The sequence below is a fragment of the Rhinopithecus bieti genome, unplaced genomic scaffold, assembly GCF_001698545.2.
Source record: "Rhinopithecus bieti isolate Rb0 unplaced genomic scaffold, ASM169854v2 scaffold_7681, whole genome shotgun sequence".
Taxonomy (NCBI): domain Eukaryota; kingdom Metazoa; phylum Chordata; class Mammalia; order Primates; family Cercopithecidae; genus Rhinopithecus; species Rhinopithecus bieti.
In genome coordinates this window covers 4,437,461-4,458,788 of record NW_016806571.1, presented here as the reverse complement: position 1 = coordinate 4,458,788, position 21,328 = coordinate 4,437,461, and the positions used below count along the sequence as shown (strand labels likewise).

At 53.4% G+C, this 21,328-nt stretch overlaps 1 protein-coding gene across 1 annotated transcript in view; it reads right to left on the bottom strand.

Moving 5' to 3' along the window:
• Positions 1–1,175: 1,175 nt before the first annotated feature.
• Positions 1,176–21,328, bottom strand: part of KCNK3 (potassium two pore domain channel subfamily K member 3) — a 40,818-nt gene continuing 20,665 nt past the window's right edge. Inside the window, exon 2 of the mRNA XM_017876892.1 lies at positions 1,176–4,725. Within this exon, the coding sequence (XP_017732381.1) occupies positions 3,824–4,725 (902 nt within the window). The 3' untranslated portion in view covers positions 1,176–3,823. The remainder of the gene's footprint in view (positions 4,726–21,328) is intronic.

The following is a 21,328-nucleotide window of genomic DNA, read 5'->3' as shown; positions in this document are numbered from 1 at the left end:
GCTTGTGATGCACTCTCCTTCAAAGACATATGTTTTAGTCAATCAGGCCACTCAGCCAGGGGCCCCTACTGCAGGAGAAGGAATCCATACTCCTGGCTGGCTGGGAGGTACCACTGTCAGCTGGGGTGTGTCCAGGCGGACTCTGCAGGCTGTGTGAGGATGGACAGCACTGGAATAGGAATCCCCAGTTCTAGTTCCTAGCCTAGGTCTGCCCCTCACTGCTGTGTGACTCAGGCAGGGGATTTGCTCTCGGTGGGCCTCAGTTACTCATGTACAGGTGGGACAATAGGACCAGGTGATTTCTTTTTTTTTTTTTTTTTTTTTTTTTTTTTTTGAGACGGAGTCTTGCTCTGTCGCCTAGGCTGGAGTGCAGTGGCCGGATCTCAGCTCACTGCAAGCTCCGCCTCCCAGGTTCACGCCATTCTCCTGCCTCAGCCTCCCGAGTAGCTGGGACTACAGGCGCCCGCCACCTCGCCCGGCTAGTTTTTTGTATTTTTTAGTAAGAGACGGGGTTTCACTGTATTAGCCAGGATGGTCTCGATCTCCTGACCTCGGTGATCCACCCGTCTCGGCCTCCCAAAGTGCTGGGATTACAGGCTTGAGCCACCGCGCCCGGCCAGGACCAGGTGATTTCTAAGGTGTTTCTTAGTCTCTTCCAGGAGGACATTAAGAAAATCTGGATCTTCTGGGAAATCCCAGAAGGGAAGCCAGTGTCGCCCACAGGCCAGCGAGACCACGGCGAGTCAGTTAGGTATGTTATTTTATTATTATTATTATTATTATTATTATTAATTTTTAGACAGGGTCTCACTCTGTTACTCAGGCTGGAGTGCAGTGGTGCGATCTCAGCTCAATGCAACCTCTGCCTCCCGGGTTCAAGCGATTCTCGTGCATCAGCCTCCTCAGTAGTCGAGTAGCGGGGACTACAGACACGTGCCACCACGCTCAGCTAATTTTTGTATTTTTCGTAGAGACGGGATTTTACCATGTTGCCCAGGCTGGTCGTGAACTCCTGACCTCAGGTGATCTGCCTGCCTAGTGCTGTGATTACAGGTGTGAGGCACTGCGTCCAGCAGCTAGGTATGTTTGAAGACCCCGGCAGGGGAGGGGGTGGGAGATGACTCCTCCCTGGCAGCAGCAAGGGCATACGATGACAGAGGCAGCTGGAGCCTGAGCCTGGTCTCCGTGGATAGCATTTATTGGGCGCCATTCTCAGTGTGAAGACAGATAGGCAGGAAGAGCTGAGGGGAGGCTGTGGCAGCCACGGCCGTTGGAGTCCAGGGGCTGCCCGGGGTGGGGGTGTGGGCGTGAGGACATGGTCACCCACACATATTGCATATTCTGTGGCAGTGTGCCCAGGCATAAGGCATTGGGGAAGCAGAGAGGCTGCCTGCAGTGAAAGGGAGTGAGGGGGAAGCAACACTGGCCTTCCAGGTCCCTAGGAAAGACCCAGCAGAGACTGAACAGTCTGTCACGCTGTGCCCCACGGCCATTCTACACCCTTCCCCACCTTCTCTCCGCAGCTTTGGTTGTGGCTCCCTCGGGACTGACAGGACAGGACCCTTCGAGGGCAGGGTCACACACAGGACAGAGGCAGCCAGCACTGCCCCCCTACCCCCAACATAAACACAGTGAGCACCTCCAGGTCCTGGGCCCTGCTTTCCTGGCATGTGGGCAGTCATTTCCTCCACACTGAGACGGGACTCACAAGCAGGGTAGACTTCTTCCCCCTAGGGGTCCCCAGAGACTAGAGGATGCAGGTGGGGGCCTGAGGCTGGCCACCCTGTGGGTGCTGTCCTCCAACTTCCCTGAATGCCATATTGGTCGGCAGTGTTAAGGAGCTGACAGGGGAACAGCATGGGAAGGCAGTGTTGCGGGAGGACAGGTCCCTCATCCACCCCTTGATGTTGTCCCAGTCACTATACCGGCTCCAGCTGTGGGGCCCCAAAAGTGAGCCTCGAGCATCACCTTCGTCAGCTGCGTTCCATCTGGGCTTCTGGGTTGCAGGTGTGGTGGGCAGAGGGCATCTCTGGTCCATACCCTGCCACCTGGGAATGGTGTTTCTTGCTGCAGCCTCAGCTTCTCACTAGTTACTTGGGACACAGGCACCAACAATGACAATGGTGCCAGGGATCATGTGCCATAGGATATGCCTGCCAGCTTTCTTGGCCACTCTGCCCAATTCCCAAACTCCTAGAGCTCCAGATCCTGGCCTTTCTGCCATGGCAGGTAAGCCCTGCTTACCTCGGTCCCAAGAACTGCACTGTTTGTAAGCATGCACCTTGGTGACAAAGGCCCCTGTGCTGCCTCAGGAGCCCATTCAGAGCTGCTGCCTCCTGACCAAGAAGAGAAGAGGCTGAGCCTCAGCAGTGCCCTCTGACCCGGGACTTCTGATTCTGGTTTAAAACCCAGGTAGCCACACAATGCCAGAATGTACACTGCAGGAGCTTTGCTTTCAAGAGCAGGCCAAGCTGGAAGAAAATAACACTTCAGCTAGGAACAAGTAGGCTGGGCTCTTGTCTCCCTTTGCCATTTTTTTTTTTTTTTTGAGACAGGGTCTTGCCCTGTCACTCAGGCTGAAGTACAGTGGTGCAATCAGGGCTCACTATAGCCTCGGCTTCCCAGGTTCAAGCAATCCTCCCATCTCAGCCTCCCAAGTAGCTGGGACTCCCAGGCATGTGCCACCACACCTAGTTAATTTTTTATTTTTTGTAGAGATGGGGTCTCACTGTGTTGCCTAGGCTGGTCTCGAATTCCTGGGCTCAAGCAATCCTCCCACCTCAGCCTCCAAAGGTGTTGGGAATACAGGTGTGAGCCACTGCACCCAGCCCCCACCCCTTTGCCTTTTGCTCTCTGGTCACTTCACCTGTCCAGGCCTCAGTGTTCTCATCTGTAAAATGGGGGTGAGAACTCCTGCCCTGGTGACCTAAGTAGGCTGTTGTGAGACTCAAAGGAATCAGTGGCCAGTATAGAGTTTTCAGAGGCTAAAAATCACTCGACAAATTTAAGAGTTGAGAATTGTCAGCAGTGGCTGGGGATGGTGAGTCTGAAGTTTTCTGTTCCAGATTCTAAGGGCAGTGTCTGGAAGGCTGAAGTCCTATCTGCTATGAGAATGTGGCTAGAGGCCAGTTAGTTTGAACCTCCAGTGTGACCATTCTGCAGACTGGCAGGCCACTGCCTCCTGCCTCCCGACTGGCCCCTCCTGCTGCCTGCCTGTCTCTCCTTCTTTCTGTCCTGCTTTCTGGGGACCAGCTTTAGGGACTGCTGTGTTTCCACTTTCTCCATAACTGCAAAGCCATGCAAAACAACACGAAGGGAGGTTGGGAGACACAGCTGGGGATGGGGAGGGGAAGGGGAGTGGGACTGAGTGGGGTGACTTGGACAAAGACACCCTGGCTTTTGGAACCAAGGGAAGGTGGGAGACCTAGCAGGACAGAGGTATAAATAGAGATGCAAACGTACACGGAACATGAAGTCCCCTCCGGAGGTGGGGGTCTGGGTACCAGCAGGGTCTCTGAGGACTGGGAGCTTCTTAGATTTTCAAAGGAAGGGAGGCTCCCAGCTTCTGCCTTCCCTCCCTGACCCCACCAAGTTTCACATTTCTCGGAATTTGCAGGGCTCCAATGGGGGCCCCAGGGGTCCTCAGAGCCCGGCCTCCTGCCGGCTGGTGCAAGCAGGCACAGTCGGAGATGGGGTGCTGGGGAGAGTGATGAGGGATGTTGCGGGGTGTCCCACTGGGCAGAAGGCGGCAGGGGCAGTCTCCTGGCCTCCCAGCAGGGGTCCCCCGCCCGCGCCCCCAGGTGCTCCAGGCCCCTCGGGGCAGTCACACGGAGCTCCTGCGCTTCATGAGGCCGCGGAAGGTGGACAGGCTGTGCAGGCCCGTGGACACCGAGCTGATGGCGGAGCGTGGCGCCCCGCTGCACAGGCAGCGTCGCGAGGGCGTGTCGCTGTAGCGGCCGCCCGCTCCCGGCGACGAGTGGCTCTGCTCCACGCACGTGTCGGACGTGGAGAGGTCCCGTGGGATGATCATGGGGATGGAGTACTGCAGCTTCTCGCGGCTCTTGTACCACAGGCACGAGCACATGGACTGGAAGTGCAGCACCTCCGCGTAGACGTTGCGGAAGCCGCCGCCGCCAGCTGCTGCGGTGGACGAGGCGGTGTCCGTGGTGTGCGCGCTGCCACCTCCTCCGCCGCCGCCCGCCTGCCCGTTGCGTGTGAGCAGCGCGCGGTGCTCGGCGTCGCGCTTCTCGTCCTCGGCGTTCATGGTCATGAAGCGCAGCACCACGAGGTTGAGGAAGGCGCCGATGACCGTGAGGCCTGTAAGGATGTAGACGAAGCTGAAGGCCACGTACTGCGGCTGCGTCTGCAGGGCCTGGTCCTTCTGCAGCGCCACGTAGTCACCGAAGCCGATGGTGGTGAGCGTGATGAAGCAGTAGTAGTAGGCCTGGAAGAAGGTCCAGTGCTCGTAGTGGGAGAAGGCGGCAGCGCCGATGCACAGCGTGCTGATGCATGAGAAGAAGCCGATGAGCACCATGTTGGCCATGGATACGTCAGCGCGCCGCATGCCCAGCCCCTTCTTGGCGCGGTGCAGCAGGTACCTCACCAAGGTGTTGATGCGCTCGCCCAGGCTCTGGAACATGACGAGCGTGAGCGGGATGCCCAGCAGCGCGTAGAACATGCAGAACACCTTGCCGCCATCTGTGCTGGGCGCCGCGTGCCCGTAGCCTGGGGGAAAGCGGGGGAGAGGAGAAGAGAAAGCACACGCTATGGGGCTGCCCTTCCAGAAACCCTCTTCTCCCTCCCCCTCGCCCCGCCACCTTCCCCACCTTGCGGGTCTGGGTCTACAGTGACGGGCGCTCCTTGTCTCCACACACTGTGCTAGGCCCTTGCTCATGCTTTCTATTGTACTCTGTGACACCTGCAGAAAGTATGTAGGAAGGAAGAAATAGGGAGGGCTGACTCCCAAGGTCACACGACTTGGGAGCAGAGCAACCGTGTTTGAACTCGAGTCCGTTTGACCTCAATGACTGGACTGTTTTATATGCCTAGAGAAGGGGTGGCCTGAGTGCTGCTGAGAACTCGTCCAGAGGCACAGGGAGAGAGTGAGGGCACAGGTCATCTGGGAGAGCTGGATTCTAGCTCAGTGTCCTGGGCTGCGGGCCTGCTCCTTGTCCTCTCCATGCCTCAGTTTCCTTGACTACAAGGTGAAGTGGTTGCCCTGAACGGGTTCTGACATCCTGTGATCCAGTGTACAGGAAGGGAGACCGAGGCAGGGCTGGCTTCTTGGTGAATTCCTTGCTGCCAGCCAAAGCTTATGTGGGGTTGGTTGGCAACAAGGGCCCTCCAGTCTCCCTGGGGCAGCTGGCCCACTGTGCCAGAGGAGAAAGGAGACTGCCTGCCCCTCCCCGCAACAGCTGGATGAATGAGTGTTCCGGGGTCCTCATCAGCCTCCAGTTGGAGACCCTGGGATCATCCTCTGTGCTTGGCCTGATGTAGGGTCTGTCCTCATGGGGAAGTGTGTTACCCTTGGCAAAGCAGGAGCCCTGGGTGTCCTTCCAGGTGTGTTACTATCATCAACCAGATAACCTCTCTGTGCCCCGCCCCCACCCCGGCCCACCCTGAGCCAGGATCAGGGCAGAGGCAAAGGTTCCCTCTGCACCAGCCATTCAAAGGCCTAAGTCGAGAATTCTTCTGGCTACCTGGAGGGAAAATGAACCTGGATGGGAACTCATCCCCAGTGACAGGGCCCTAGTGGCTGTGTGACCCTGGGCAAATTACTCCCCCTCTCTGAGCATGTTTCTTCACTTGTGAAGTGTATTTACTGGTGCTGGCCTGCTTCTTTCATTGTTGAGATATTTACTACTTTTATTAATAGAATTATGATAATAACATGATGCTGGCATTTTCTTCTCTTCTAAGTCTTATCAAATCTTAACCAAATATTTCTTCTTTCATGCAGTCCTCCTGGATTCCTCACAGCTAAAAGTGATCTCTGCCTTATTTGACTGGCACTGAAAATGTTCAGCTTGTAATTCCAGGGCCAATATTACCACCACCCCCTGTCCTCCAGGATCCCCAATGACATAGAGCTAAACACTAGCTCGGGGGGTAAGGGGTGGCACTGATGGACCTTGTCACACTCCTCTCTGGCTTCCACCTCCACGTTGCCAGCCATACCTATGGAGGCCCAGAATATGTTTGATAACTAAATTGTAGGGCAGGATACTGGACTCGCGCTCTCTCTCTGTCTCTCTCTCTCTCTCTCTCTCTCTCTCTGTGTGTGTGTGTGTGTGTGTGTGTGTGTGTGTGTATGATTTCTCTGAGCCTTAGTTTCCACATCTATAAAATGGGGTTAATAATACACTTGCCTCACAGGACTTTGGGGAGGAATATGTAAGATATTGTGTGTAATGCACTTAGCTCAGAGCCTGGTACATTATCAAGTACTCAGTAGTGGCTCCCTGTGATTAACAATGAGTGAAGTGCCAGATTACTCTCATGTTTCCAAGAGAGCAGCCAGGCTCGAGGGCCGCTCAGTTCAGACTGGCACCTCTGTCAACCCAGGGCCTTTTGGATCTTAAAGCTCAGGGAGCTCTGGGGACAGCTGCTTGGGGCTGCCCTTAGAACCAGCTCCCCTGCCCCCCTCCACAGCGTCGGGCCAGTAACTATGTCACTGTTTGCTGAGCTGTAGAGCCACTGTGTGTGGGACGTCTGTGCTCCAGCAGGGTGAGAACAGATTGTGCCCGCCAGCTCGGCCATGGCAGCCAGACCAAAACTCACTTCAACAACTGGGCAGGCCCCGAGCCAGAGCTGCTTCTCATCCCGTCCTTCCCTGTCTCCCAAGGCCGGCACTACTTTGTGGAGAGGGGAGGGCATGGCACCATGGATGGGGCTCAACAGGGAGTAGGGAGCATGAACCTAGCCCCAGCTTGGCCATATGATAGCTGTGTGGCCTTGGGCAAATCCCCACCCCTCTCTGGGCTCACTTGCCTTTCCTGCACTCTGGAGGCTTGAGCTAGAGCTATCAACCCCCACCCTCGCTGCCCGCCAGAGCCATCTGCAGGAGCACAGGAGATACCAGGCGTTAGAGCTCTTTGGAACCTGTGGCTTGCAAGATGGAAGCGGCGGTGGTGGGATCTCACAGGGGAAGGGTGACCTGAGAGCATGGGCCTGGGGGCAGGGCCATCTCTGTGGGGTCAGGCAGACACGTACCACCATCAGGGACCCTCACTCCCTCTCTGCCACCACTGCTCCCTTGTCCTGTGTTTGTCATAGGCTGTGACTTCCCTGGGCCCACCGTCTCTTAGTAAAAGCCAGTGCCTGCCTGTCTGGCAGCCTCACTGCCCACTGTGACTATGCTCACAAAACCCCCAGCTTCAAGGAGCTACACATCCCTTCCTTGCCCTTCTTTTGCTATACCCTGCAGCCACCCCAGAGACCCATCCTCATCCCACACCCAGCCAAGCTGGCACCTCCTCTCCACAGTGCTTCCCACACTGCCTCGTGGCCCTCCTCTGCCTCTCCTACCCCAGCCTGCAAGGACCCAGCTCCTCAAGACCCAGCTTCAGCCGCCAGTGACAACCCCTTCCTCTGCCCTTCGTCCTGTTGAACTTAGTGACTCAAAGCAAATGACAAATCCAGGCTTAACCAGAGGCTCTTATCCCAGGCAGCACCTCACGCCCCACCACAGCCACTGCCCTGGCCAGGCAGCCCTGGCCTAGATGTGCCTCCTCTTTGGGGTCAGATGCCCCCAGGGCTCAATCTCACTTCCTACTGCAGGCTGAGGCTTAAGAATAATAAGTTCTTACCCTTCAGATGTATTTTTAACTTTATCCTCAAAAACTTCTTACAAGGTCACTATTATGACTATCTCCATATTACAGTTGGGGTCATGAAGTCCAGAGAGGCCTTGGGTGTTGGCCAAGGCCACTGGGCCTTTCTGACTCAGCATTCATTCCGGTACATGGGAGCCAATGCATCACCCAGGAAGGGCGACCAGGCCGGGAGGCCCTGGGAGGAGAGCATTTCACTTGGGCATCAGCCTCAGGCGTTGCTCTGAGCCGGGTGCAGCAGAGGTGCTAACAGGAGGGCCATGCTCAGGCAGACAGACGCTTCTCCAAGTACCCGGTTCAGGGTGTCCCCCTCCCCATCGCCTGTTCTATTGTCACTGGGTGAAAGGGCAAGGGAGTGTGAGGACCTGCTGACGTGGGCGCCCAACTTGGAGGGGTGCCAGCTGAGTGGAGCCACTCCCAAGGGGCCCTGGAGCTTCTGGGAAGTAAGTGGGAGTTTGGCAAGACCCGTCTGCCTGCCAGGAGGGCCGCTAACTGCCTGGTCCTTGCCCACATCGGGCTTGGCTTTATGAGGCAGGGGGCAAAAGGTGTTCTCTATCTTCTCTTCTCTGTCCAGCCCTTTGAGTCTCTGGGTGAGGGGCTGCCTCTGTCCTTCTGTGGCACCCATGCACATGGAGGCTTCTCTCTGGGGCTCACTCTCTGAGGACCCTCTCTCACAGTACCTGCTGGGCTGATCAGCCAGAGCACATGTTCTGACCAGAAGACTCTAGCCACTGTCTCTCAGAAAACGACCAAGACCATCCATACTGCCTCCTCTCCCAGCCTCCTTTCCCTGAATCCAACATAGGTTTTAAGGTTCTCAGAGCCAGAAATACCCTTAGCCATCATTTGGTTCAGTCTTTATACGGTACAGATGAGGAAGTGGAGGCCCAGAGAGGAAAGCAATCTGTTCAAGGTCACACAGCTTGTGAATGCCAGAATCAGGACTATAACCCCAGGATACTTGGTTCTAAAACCAATGCTCTGTCCACTGCCTTCCAGCTCAGGTATGACCAGAGTTGTGCCTCTTCATTCGATCATGGCCCAGCAGCTCCTACTTGGGAGCAACTCAGCTAAGAGATGGCCTAGGAACCTGGCTGGAGGCACGAAATCCACTTAAGGAAGCCAGGTGACTGGATATAAAAATTAATTATTAGTCTAAATATTTTAGGGCAGCAGGAAAACCGAGAGATCGGAGGCAAACCCTGGGCCACCTCAGTTCCTCTGTTTTCCTCTCGGAATTGTCAAGGAGGTCAGAAACTGTCTGAAGCTGTCTTCCAGGGAGATGTAGGGTGGGGATGGTGGTGTGGGAGTGGGATTGGGTCTGGTCCTCCCTTTTACTGGTCTTTCTCTCCCTGTGGCTTATTTCCTTCTATTCAAAGCACAACTAGCCACTCTGAGCCCTTGTTCATGGCCTTGGCCGGACTGGGCTTGACTGCTTGTTCCCCACTGGTCTCGTATGCCTGCTAGCCTGCTTGTCTGACCTCCTACCCTTGGCCTAGCTGGCCACAGCCTTGGGCAGAGGAAAGAGCATGGGGCTGGGAGGCAGGAGATCTGGGGTCTGACCTGACCCTGATCAAAGACAGCTTTGTGTCTTGGCGAGTTCCTTCCGGGCCTCAGGTTTCCTCATCTGTGACATGGAAGATAGGGCAAGAGATGAGGTTCCCACCTTTTCCCACTGCCTTTTATTATTTTCTCTGTTCACTCACCCATTCATAGAGTCAAAATTTTGGAAGATTTTATGTATGGAATTCGATGTGGTGATCAGTGCAGTGTGAATACTCTGTAGAGCAGGCACTGAATAAATCATTGTTAGAGCCATAATTAATTTCTTTCCCCATCAAAATTAATTAAGAACACATCTGTCAGTCAGAACGTCTGATTAGCTTGAGATAATTGACTCTTTGAGACGGAGTTCAGTTATTGTTGTATGTTTGAAATACTGAACACAGAGAGAGGATCTCTGAGGTTTAGTGGAGTAGAGAAGATCACAGGCTCTGAAACCAAACAACTTTGTCTTTAGCTACACTGCTCAATCCACTGTGCCTCAGTTTTCTCATCTGTAAAATGGGAATAATGAAGTACTCACTTCATAGACTTGGTGTGGGGACTTGATTGAGTTCATAGACTTAACATGCTTAGGACATTGAGATCAATAATTATGAATTATTAATATGAATATTTTGGGGAGCACCAAGATTTAATGATCTTTAAAGTTCCTTTCCGTGCCAACATTCTATGATCAGTGTTTACTCAAGTCATTTTTCTGAAATACCAGTTCCATGGAATGTTAACAACTGTTGGATGAGAAAAGAGTTGCTTGGTTCAATTAAATTGGGGGAAATGCTGAATTTAACAGGATTCACCATCATTTGATTTGAGCCTAGGCTTTCTCAGGGCTATGTATGTGTTCATGTGCAGGGTCGATCAAGGCCGGGAAAAGGTGCCTGTCTTCCCACTTCCTTGACCGTGGAGCACTTTTCTCATAGTGTACGTTACCGAGCAAGAGTTCCTGGGAGCACAGTTTGGGAAACGCTCCCGTCAGCATCAAGAACCTCTAAGGTCCTTCCCCCAGGTCTCTGACATTATGATTCTTTGATCTCCTTCTCTGGGTGGCCCAGCCCTTCTGTAGATTAAAAAGCACAGCCCTTGGCAATGCCGGCTGTGCCTGTCTCCAGGCTGACCTAGTTATCTAATGTAAATAGGCAATGGCTGGGCTAATGTTTGTCCTGAGGGAAGATGGATGAGGGACCTGTGGCCTGAGGCGTCCAAAGGCCGTGAACTCTGGGCTGATGCCGAAGTGCATGGGTGCATGGGTGACCTCAGTTTGGCTTGGGCCTGGTGCGGCAGCCAGAGAGGAGTGCGGACTTAGGGGAGACAGAGGCAGCTCTGGGGGCTGCAAGACACAGGGAGGGCCCTCAGAGGAAGGCTGGGCTCCCCTGCTGGATGGCAGAGGGCAGCTGGGCTCAGAGAGCACCTAGGGGAGGGCCCAGGAGGAACCAGCTCAGGGGCCTGAGGCACAGACAGGGAGCCGCCCCTCAGAGTGGGGATGGCAGCAGTGTCGAGCCAGGAAGTGGGACTGCAGGCTCTGAGGGAGCCTAATTGGCATGTTAAAGGAGATGAGGTGGAAGGAGCCCAGCTTCTGTGCCCAGGTCCTGGGGGAGGAGAGGAGGGAGGGGCTGCAGCTTGGTGGAGACAAGAGGAGGGCGCAGGTGCTCTCCCTCCTCCTGTGAGATGCAGCTCAGACACTGCCTTTCCCGAGAACCTTCTGGGAACCTTCTCCGGGCACTGGAGGGGCCTCTCTTCCCTCTGCCCCTCTCAGGCCCCCACTCTGTATTTGGGCACTCATGTCTACAGAGGAGTCCTGCAGGACTGGCTTGTCCCCTCAATGTCCAGCACAGGTCTGGGGTGGGAGGGCTGCAGAACCCAGAACCTCCAGTTCTGGAGGACTCTGAGGTCTGAGATGGTGATGAGAAACCATCCCTTAGACACCCAGGACAGGGATGAGAGGTGGCCCTTGGCAGGGGGATCTTGGGTGACTCATAGCTCCTGCCTTCACTGTGGCCTCTGACCCCTTCAAAATGAGGTCAGCTTCAAGGTTCAGAAGGAATCCCCCTGCACTGGGTCTGGGCAAGCCCCTAGCTAGGCCTGAGAACCACCGGGTCTCATGGAGCTGGGGTAGGGGTGGGACCAGTGTACAGAACGGGGTCTGGAGTTTGTCCCTCTTCAGGCCAGAGCTCCTGGGAAGGACAGTTCTGAAGCACAGCACCTATCTGCTCTCTGCTTCCTCTCCCCTGCCCCTTCCTGAGGCCTCTCTTCCCATCGTCCCATCTCCTGTCCCAGCTCTTTCCCCCTACTACCCCCAGCAGCTTCTCTCCCTGCCCCATGCTTCCTCCTGGACTCCCCACTCTTGGGCCCACTGCTCTCTCCTCTCTTGCCTTGAGCGGTCTCCCATCCACAGGTGGCCCTAGTACTGATTTGGGGGCCTTTGACGTAGGACAAACCCCAAATCCCCATCCCCACCCTCCTCAGGCCCATGTATGATGCAGGGAGCTCAGAGGGAGGGTGCTGGTGTCATGGAAAATCCCTGCGGCAGCCAAGGTCAGTGTTTGCAGACACAGCCTGGCTTAGAGCCAGGCCTGCCTCCCTGGCCAGCTCCTTCTGGCCTATCCCAGAGGCTGGCTTTGTGCAGAGGCCCTCAGAGGCACCCCAGGGCTGCTCTGGGTGCCTGGGGATAGGGACCTTAGGAGCTATCAGTACTGCTGTGACAACGTAGTTCAACCCACTCTTTTTTGTTGTGTTTTGTTTTGTTTTTGAGACAGAATCTCGCTCTGTTGCCCAGGCTGGAACGCAGTGGCACAATCTCAGCTCACTGCAACCTCCACCTCCTGGGTTCAAGTGATTCTTCTGTCTCAGCCTCCCGAGTAGCTGGGACTACAGGCGTGTACCATCATGCCCAGCTAATTTTTGTATTTTTGGTAGAGACAGAGTTGCACCATATTGGCCAGGCTGGTCTTGAACTCCTGATCTCAAATGATCCACCTGCCTCGGCCTCCCAAAGTGTTGGGATTGCAGGCATGAGCCACAGCGCCCTTCCCCCCACTCATTTTATAGATGGGTAAACTGAGGCTGAGAGAGGAGCAGAGACTAGCCCAAGGTCACAGAAACTCAGTGACACAGCTAGGACTGGAATCCAGGGCCCTCATGTCATCTTTCACTGCCCCATGCTGCAGAAGGGAGCATCCTGAAGTCTGTTCTGATAGGCCAGGGAATAACAAAGGCTGGCTAAACACTTCTGTTACACAAGGGCTAGCTTGAGGTTGTGCTGGACTTGAATTGGTGATGTGGCCAGGAGAAATAGACCTAGATGATCTATTGATAAGGTCCCTGACCTCAAAACACTTTCCATTTGGGATTGAATCAAATGAAACCTCTCAGCGGAAGCACTTTGAAAACTTCAGTGCCCTGTATAAAGCAGAGGTTATTATTACACAAATTATTAAAATGCATGGCAAAGGTGGGAAATGTTTTAGGAGGGATTTAAGACAGGCTGAAGGAGGGCTGGAGATAGAGACTTTGGTTGGGGTGTCAGGGAGGGCTTCATGGAGGCGGTGACATTTACTCTGCGCTCTGAAGGGTGGATAGGAAAGGCAGGGTTCTGATGAGGGAAGCTACTGAGGCAAGGATACAATGTTAGGATGACACGTGATGTGCTAAGGTCAGAAAAAATAGACCTGCATGGGACTGGTGGGTGTGCTCACAAATGGGAATGGGGTGGGGGCCAGCGGACTCTTTCAGAAAGGCAGCTGCATGATACGCATCCAGAAGCTTAGAAATGTGTCTACCCGGTGGCCCTGTGTTGCCACTTCTAGGAATCTCTGCTCGGAAAATAACCAGAGATCAGAACAAAGATTTATGAACAAGCATGTTTATAGCAGCATTTTCATTGTGAAAAATTGTAAACAGTCCAAATATCCACCAATAGGGTTTGGTTAAACATATTAAGGTATATTTATGTGATGGAATATTGTGCGACCATTAAAGTGCAGTTCTTGAGAAGTCTCTTGATCACATAGAAAACTACCACATCATGTTAAATTAAAAGGGTAAGAGACAATGCTTTCTATATTGTGGGATCCCATACTAATACGAAAATATGAAAAATGTGGCTGGGCACACTCGTTCATCCCTGTAAACCCAGCACTTGGGGAGGCTGAGGTGGGAGGATCACTTGAACCCAGGAATCCGAGACCAACCTGGGCAACACAGTGAGACCCATCTCTAGAAAAAACAAAAAATTAGCTAGGCATGGTGGCGTGTGCTTGTGGTCCCAGCTACTCGAGAGTCTGAGGTGGGAGGATCACTTGAGCCTGGGAGGTCGAGGCTGTGGTGAGCCATTATCGCACCACTACACTCCAGCCTGGGTGACAGAGGGAGACCCTCTTTCAAAAAAAAAAAAAATGCGTATACACATATACATTTTGTATGTGTACACACACATATACAGCTGAAAGGAAATATTCTAAAGCTCACATAGCTTATCTCTGAATAATGGGCTCATGATTAATTTTAACTTTCCTCTTATAAATTCTACACTGCAAAAAAACTATTACTTTTGTAAGTAGAAAACGATGAATATTATAAACCTAAAAACAGCACAAGTTCTTCCAGCGTTCTTGGAGCAGGAAGTACAGTTGAAAAGTAAAGACTGTCAAGGTGGGAAGGGGCCAAAATTTGAGGAGATTTCAAGGGTAGGTTCAGGAATGAAGCCTTCATTTTAAGGCAATGAGGAGCCATGGATGGCTCCTGAGCAGGGGAGACGGCGGCAGGAGGATCCACTGGGGGCCTCTGCATGGTCTAGTTGTCAAGTGCTCAGGCCTGAGCTAGAGGGAAGCGGAGGATCCAAGAGTTCGGCATGAGCGGAGGAGGTAGGGGCAAGGGGCTGAGAAAAGAGAGGAGAGGAAGGGGCGAGGGGAGGAGAGTGGATGCGCAGTGTGTGGGATGCCCTGCATTCATGGGTGAAACTGTAAGCCCCACGAGGACAGGGGTTCTCGTCTCTTTTGTTTGCTACTCGATCCCCCACACCTGGAAGGGGGCTTGGCACAGAGCTGCTGCTTCATCAAGTTCTGTTGAATGAATGACTGAGGGAGAGGGAGGCATCAGAGATGAGCCTGAGGTTTGAACAGAATGGAGACAGAGAGGATAAGCAGAGAGTGAGGCCTAAAGGGGGCAATGTCACACCACCAGCCAGTTATCCTGGGGGTCCTGGGGAGGGCCCTGACCTGGGGCTGGTGGGGCCTGTTCTAAGCCAGCCACCGAGCCAGGTGCCATGGCCCGGGCCTGTGGCCTGTCTGCATCCTCATGACCAGCTGGACAGGGCATCTGTGAGCTCAGAGCTTCTAACAGATTGGATCTGGTGGGGTTTTAATTAAATGAATCCACCAGGAACAGCCTGGCATTGAGAAAGGAATTCCACAGCACAATTTAAAGTGGACTTGGCCCTCTTTGCGGATGGCTGAGGTGCCAGTTCTCCCCCACATGCTTTTTTCAAGGCCCTGTCCATGACGCTGGCATCTGGCTGGCCCGAGTCTTACACATTTACACGCCCCGGCCTTTCCTGTTGAGCCCATTGAGGAGAAACAGGTGTGTTGGCATTGCCTTGCCACAATCCCCAAAAGGGAATGAGCTGCTCCCAACTGGAAGCCCTGTTGGGTCTGAGGAGCAGCAGAGGCCAGCCTAGGTGTGGGCCCAGAGTCTGGCTGCCTGAAATCTCACCCTGTGGGCAGTGTTATGGGGGCAGGGTAGGGCCCAGAGGGTGATGGTGCACAGGAATTACAAAGCACTAGGAGTCAGGAGGCCTGGCTACCATCCTAGTTCTGCTATTACCTTGCTGTATGACAGGGGTCAGCAAACTGTTTCCTGTAAAGGGCCAGATAGTAAATGCTTTAGGCTTTATGAGTCTATGGTCTTTTGCAACTACTCAACTCTGTCATAGAACCAAGAAAGCAGCCATGGATACTATGTGACAATGAACATGGCAAATGTAGTGTTCCAATAAAACTTTATTGACAGCAACAGGTGGTGGGCCAGATTCAGTCCATAGGCCCTAGTTTGCTAAGCCTACTGCAGGGTGTATTAAGCCACGTCAGCTCCCTGAGACTTATATCTGAATCAGTTTTCTTATCTTAATTTTCCTACCTTCAAAAGAGAAGTTAGATTAGAAGATCCCTAATGTCTCTTCTTCCCTGAAAAGTTGTATTTTAGCATTGAATAAATTTCTAGTTCCTCCTATTCCATGTACCATGCAGAGGCCCCAAGGAGAGGGGTACATTTTGAGCAGGGTCTAGTGCCTAAACCTGGCTGTGGACATGGTGTCAGCAGCTCTTGGGAGGGCCCCTTTCCACATTTCTGGACACTGCTCGTGCTCTTTGTTCTGCCTGTTGGGCTTCTACTCCTCCATCAAAGCCCATTTCAAAAGTCACCCTCTCTCTGAAGCTTTCCCTGATCTCACCCACCTAAACAAATCAGTGCTCCAGGGGCCCTTTGTTCATTACTCATCATCCTTCAAACATTCCTCCACTCCAACCAGCAGGTGTTTTTGAGTTCTTAATATGTGCTGTGCTCCGAGTTCTAGAATAATAATCCCTTGTATTTCATTTGTGCAGGACCTTATCATTTACAAAGCAATCTCTGTACATTCTATTGTTTGCGCTTGCATTGCTGTCCTTTAGAGGAGGTGCTATTATTCCTATTTTACAGATGTGGAACCTGAGGCTCAGAGAGACAGCGTTTTCTCAGGCCGTAAGTGCTAGAATCAAACTTGAAATTCAAAGGCAGTTTTTTTCTGCTGCACTTGGCTACCCTGGGACTCTTTACACCAAGAGGGAAGTCAGAAGACCTGGGGCGTGGTTCAGTTGTGCCGCTGCGTGATCCTAGGCAAGAAGCTGCCCCTCTCTAGGCCTTGAGCGCTTCCTCTGGGACTTGAAGAAATTAGAAGCCGTCCATGAGGCCCTTCAGCGTTCTAGGACTGTGGGCTTTCAGAGGGCCACGTTCTCTCCCCCACAAACAGTGGAGACTGCAGTAGTTTCAGTCAAACAAAGGCCACTGGGAATGTCAGCTGCCCAAAGCAATGACACTGGGCATTTGGGTGTGTGCCAGACTGACAGTACTGGTGGGCACTGATCAGATGCTGTGGAGAGGGTGAGGGACCTGGGGCCGGCCTGGCCAGCCCAGCTCTCATTGTAACATTCCCCAGCTGAAGTGGAGGGGCAGACAGAGCTAGGTGGAAAATCCCTGACCCGGCCCCTTACACCCTCCCGGCCCTCAGGGGCACGTGGAGTCAGGGAGGAGATGGCTATGTGTCCCTGCCTGAGTCTCCCATGCCGAGACAAGCCAGAGCATTTGGGAATCATGCTGGTACCCAGCTTCTCCCCTGCTCCCTGCCACTCATCTCATGCTGGAGACCAGGATCCTGGGGCCTTGAACCTTTGCTTTCTTTCATTTATTTAGCTGCTGCTGCTTTTTATTTTGGGTCTCATTTTGTCCTGTAAGTCTGCATGCAGAGGCTGTGGAGGGCAGGGGTACTGCCTTGTACTTCTTAGTGGCTCAGTGCCTGGCACACAGCAGCTAATGGTGGTGGTAACAACAACAGCAGCAGTAGTAATAATAAAACTCACATTTATTAAGCACTTGTATTCCAGACACTGTACACTGTACTAAGTGCTTTCTGCTCATTATTTAGTTTCCACAAAAATTTTAGATAAGTATTATGTCCACTTTGCAGATAAGAAAACTGAGACACAGAAAGTTTTCATGACTCATTCAAGTCCACACAGTTAGTGAATGTCTGAGCCAGGGGACAAGTTCAGGCCTGTCACCTTGTCCAGTCTAACTAATGTTAGTTGAATGGATGCTGAATTCTGGAAGGTAAGTGCCCTGGCTTTCCAGCTAAGGAGACTGGGCTGAGTGGCTGGTGATTTGGACAAGGCCACACAGGTATGTGGCCTTCAGGGCCTCTGGGCTAGGACCCAGGGATCAGGGTCCATGGCCCATCTTAGGGGACCTTGATGCATCCCTCCTTTTTTTTTGGGAGGGAGTCTCACTCTGTCACCCAGGCTGGAGTGCAGTGGCATGATCTCGGCTCACTGCAACCTCTGCCTCCTGGGTTCAGGCGATTCTCCTGCCTTATCCTCCTGAGTAGCTGGAATTACAGGTGTGTGCCACCACTCCTGGCTGATTTTTGTGTTTTTAGTAGAGGCAGGGTTTCGCCATGTTGGCCAGGCTTGTCTCCAACTCCTGTGATCCACCTGCCTCGGCCTCAAGTGATCCATCTGCCTCGGCCTCCTAAAGTGCTGGGATTACAGACTGGAGCCACTGCATCCTGCCTGCATCCCTTCTCTTAAGGTTGTTCTGGAAAGTGATGGCCTGGGGAGGGCAGGCAGGCGGGTGCTCTCTCCATCTCTGCTTCCTCTTCCTTCCTGTCCAACCCCTCCCCACAGCAGTTGGGCCTGAGAGTGCACTGGGTCTCCACAGAGGACCCATCCACTGGCCTGAGCCAAATGGCAGGAGGCTGCAGGCTGAGGCTGGCCACAGGTTGTTGGGGGCTCATGGCCAGCCCTGGAATAAGACATCCCGCCTCTGGCAGAGGGAGCTGTGGCACCTGGGGAGGCTGAGCGGGAAGCAGGGTCCCCAGGGAGGCTGCAGCACTTGGCTCGTCTCAAGAATATCATCTGGAAAATCAGCAAGGCGAAAATGACTTTATTCCCTCTTAGCTTGTCTTAATTAATTAATTGAGCAAACATTTCTTAAGCACCTACTACTCTGTGCCAGGCACTAGGCTAAGTGCGGGAGAGGATGCAGAGACAGGCCAGCTGGATCTTGCCCTCTGGGAACAGAGATTTGTTGAGAAAGGCAGGGAGGTCTTTGCAGTAACTCTAGAAATCTGAAACTATTCTAAAACAATTGCCAGCAGACAGGTGAGAAATGGCTCTGAGCAACAATTTGCCCCAGGATATACTACGTCTATGCCAGAGGGGCCCCTTCGGTGAAGGCGGGACCCAGGAACCTGGAAAGGGAGCCAGAAGGCCTGGGCATCTTGCCAGTGTTCCTGTGGCTGGAAGCATGGCATTTTCCACTTCTCGCAGCCTCGGAAGATGACCCTGGACACCTGGAAACATTGTTCAGGGTTGGTGTGAACACCTGGCTGGTGTGCGGAGCTGCTTGTCACTGCTTGTCACTACAGATTGGATCATGGTCAATGTCTGAGGCTACACTCTCTCTTTTCCTCCTTCTTTCTTTCTTTTCTGGTTTGTTTGCCACTTACTATTTTTTAAAACCAACTTTTAAATTTTAGAACAGTGTCAGATTTATAGAGTTAGTGCAGAGACCTCCCTTCCTTTCTCAACACTCAGCACCTCTCCTACGTTGATGCAGTGCTAGCTGCTGTTCCTCCCCCTGCACCTTGCCTTCCCCCAGGAAGCCTCCTTCCTGCTGTGGCCCCAGGAGCCTCCTCTGCTCTCCCCACGTGACATCCATCTCTGCCCCTCGGTGGGCCTCTCTTGGCAGGCACTGGCTGGCCTATTTACCCATCTCCTTATGCACAGCAGTGCCTCTATGAGCAAAGCTCCTTTTAGTCAAGTCTGCCTACACAGCACGGGGGATGAGGGCTGGCTCACACGGAGGGGTGCTGGGCACTGGACAAGCCTTTTGGGAGGTGGTCAGGGCTCAGGCCTGGACCCCTGGGTGGGTGCTCTCCTGCTGGCCTCCCCTCTGTGCAGCTGAGTCTGGGCTGCAGGTGGGAATGCAGAGGATGGAGTGTAGAAAGTAAGGGTGAGAAAGTGAGGCATTCATGCGCCGGAGTGGAGCCTGTGCTATGGGAACCTCTGCGAACAGTGGCAATGGTGGCAGGGAACCTGGATGCCCTCACATTTGCTATCCCTAATGTTCCCCGTGACCTGAAGGTGGCTATGATTTGCTCCTTTTTGATGGAGAAACTAAGCTTCAGGAAGGTTAGGCACTGCTGGCCCAAGGTCACACAGATAAAAATTGGCAAAGGTAGGATTCAACCTTGTCTGACTCCCTTAGATGTCCCCAGGACCACTCTCTTTGTCAAAGCACATAGAAAGTATGTCCAACAGGCCAACATCCCAAGACCGCTGTACTCCGCTCAAGGCAGAATCTGGCCTTGCAGTCTTGGTGCCCTGCATACAGCAGGTGCTCAAACTATGTGAGGATGGAAGAGGCCTTCCTAGCCAAAGCCCCTCTCTCCTGAGCCAGCCCCACCCTGCTTTCTGCCAGGTAGATGCACCCTGAGGTTGGGTAGCCAGACTTTTCTGTCCTAGGGATGCGTCAGTGTGGCCCTGAGCCAGACAGAGCAGGAGGTGAGAGGGGGATGCTGGAGTGCAGGGGTCAGGGCTCCAGGCTGTCTGTGGTGGGCATAGTTGCAGGGCCTGCCCACTTCTACCTCTTTGGAATTGTCTGTCCTACAACAACCCTAGTCAAGGGTGTACCTAGGCAGCCCCTTTGTACCATGTCACCCTGGCACCAGAGCAGATTGGACCAGGATTGGACACCTGGGGTGAGAGGACTTGGCTGGGCTTAGCAATTCACATTCTCTCTTCCAGGAATTGTGATGCGGGGCCAAGGGGCTGGGTCAGCTGTGAGGAGCTGAGCTGCAGGGTTAGAAAGAGGTGAGTCCTAGCAGGGACCAGGGTGAGCCAAAGCCACATGCAGGTCAGTTACAGGAGAAGAGAAGTCCGAGAATGGCAGAGCAAGGCAGAGACAGGAACAATGCAGCCTGAGGGACGGGAGGGAGAGGCCTGGGCTTCTGCCTGCTGGCCTTTGACATTGGCTGTGTGGCACTATTTCCTTTCAGAAGTCCCCTATACTTGCTGTGGTCCAAAGGGGTACTGTGCCCTCTCTATGCCCCAGCCACTCCAGACAGAGGGCTCCAGTCCCCAAGCACTTTGTCCCAGGGGTCCCCAGCATAGCGAGCAGTGCAGGGCCATTTCTGTTGAATCCCTGTGGCTCACTGGGAGGGGTGGTGTCCGTTCAACAGTTGGGGACACCGAAGCCTGGAAAGATTGGGCGTGTCACCCGCAGTTGCCGCTCCTGAGCTGGACCTGGGACCCCAGCCTCTTGATTCCAGGCCTGCTGCTTCCCCTCCACCTACACTGCCTCTCTGAGCCCATCTCTTGCTAGGCAGCTGGGGGAGCTTGGGGTTAGAAGACAGCATGTAAAATAACATGTCCAGTACAAGCTTGGCATATGGAGGGTCTCACAAAGTAGGAGCTGTTATTAACAAATGCATGTTTCTTTCTTTTTCTTTTTCTTTCTTTGAGAGAGTTTTTGCACTGTTGCTCAGGCTGGAGTGCAATGGCACGATCTCGGCTCACTGCAACCTCTGCCTCTTGGATTCAAGCAATTCTCCTGCCTCAGCCTCCAGAGCAGCTGGGATTACAGGCGCCCACTACCACGCCCGGCTAATTTTTGTATTTTTAGTAGAGACAGGGTTTCACCATGTGGGCCAGGCTGGTCGCAAACTCCTGACCTCAAGTGATCCACCCACCTTGGCCTCCCAAAGTGCTGGGATTACAAGTGTGAGTCACAGCACCCTGCCCTTTTTTTTTTTGAGACGGATTCTCACTTTCTTGCCCAGGCTGGTGGTACGATCTTGGCTCACTGCAACTTCCAGCTCACTGCAACCTCTGCCTCCTGGGTTCAAGCAATTCTCCTGTCTCAGCCTCCCAAGCAGTTGGGATTGCACACTCAGATAATTTTTTGTATTTTTTTTTTTTTTAGTAGAGATGGGTTTCACCATGTTGGCCAGGCTGGTCTTGAACTCCTGACCTCAAGGGATCTGCTTGCCTTGGCTTCCCAAAGTGCTGGGATACGTGAACCACCACGTCCGGCCCACATATGTGTTTCTAAGCCCAGCTCTGTGTTGCCATTCACCACTCAGAAACCTTCCTTAGTTCCCCAAGTCCACACAGTACAGTCTG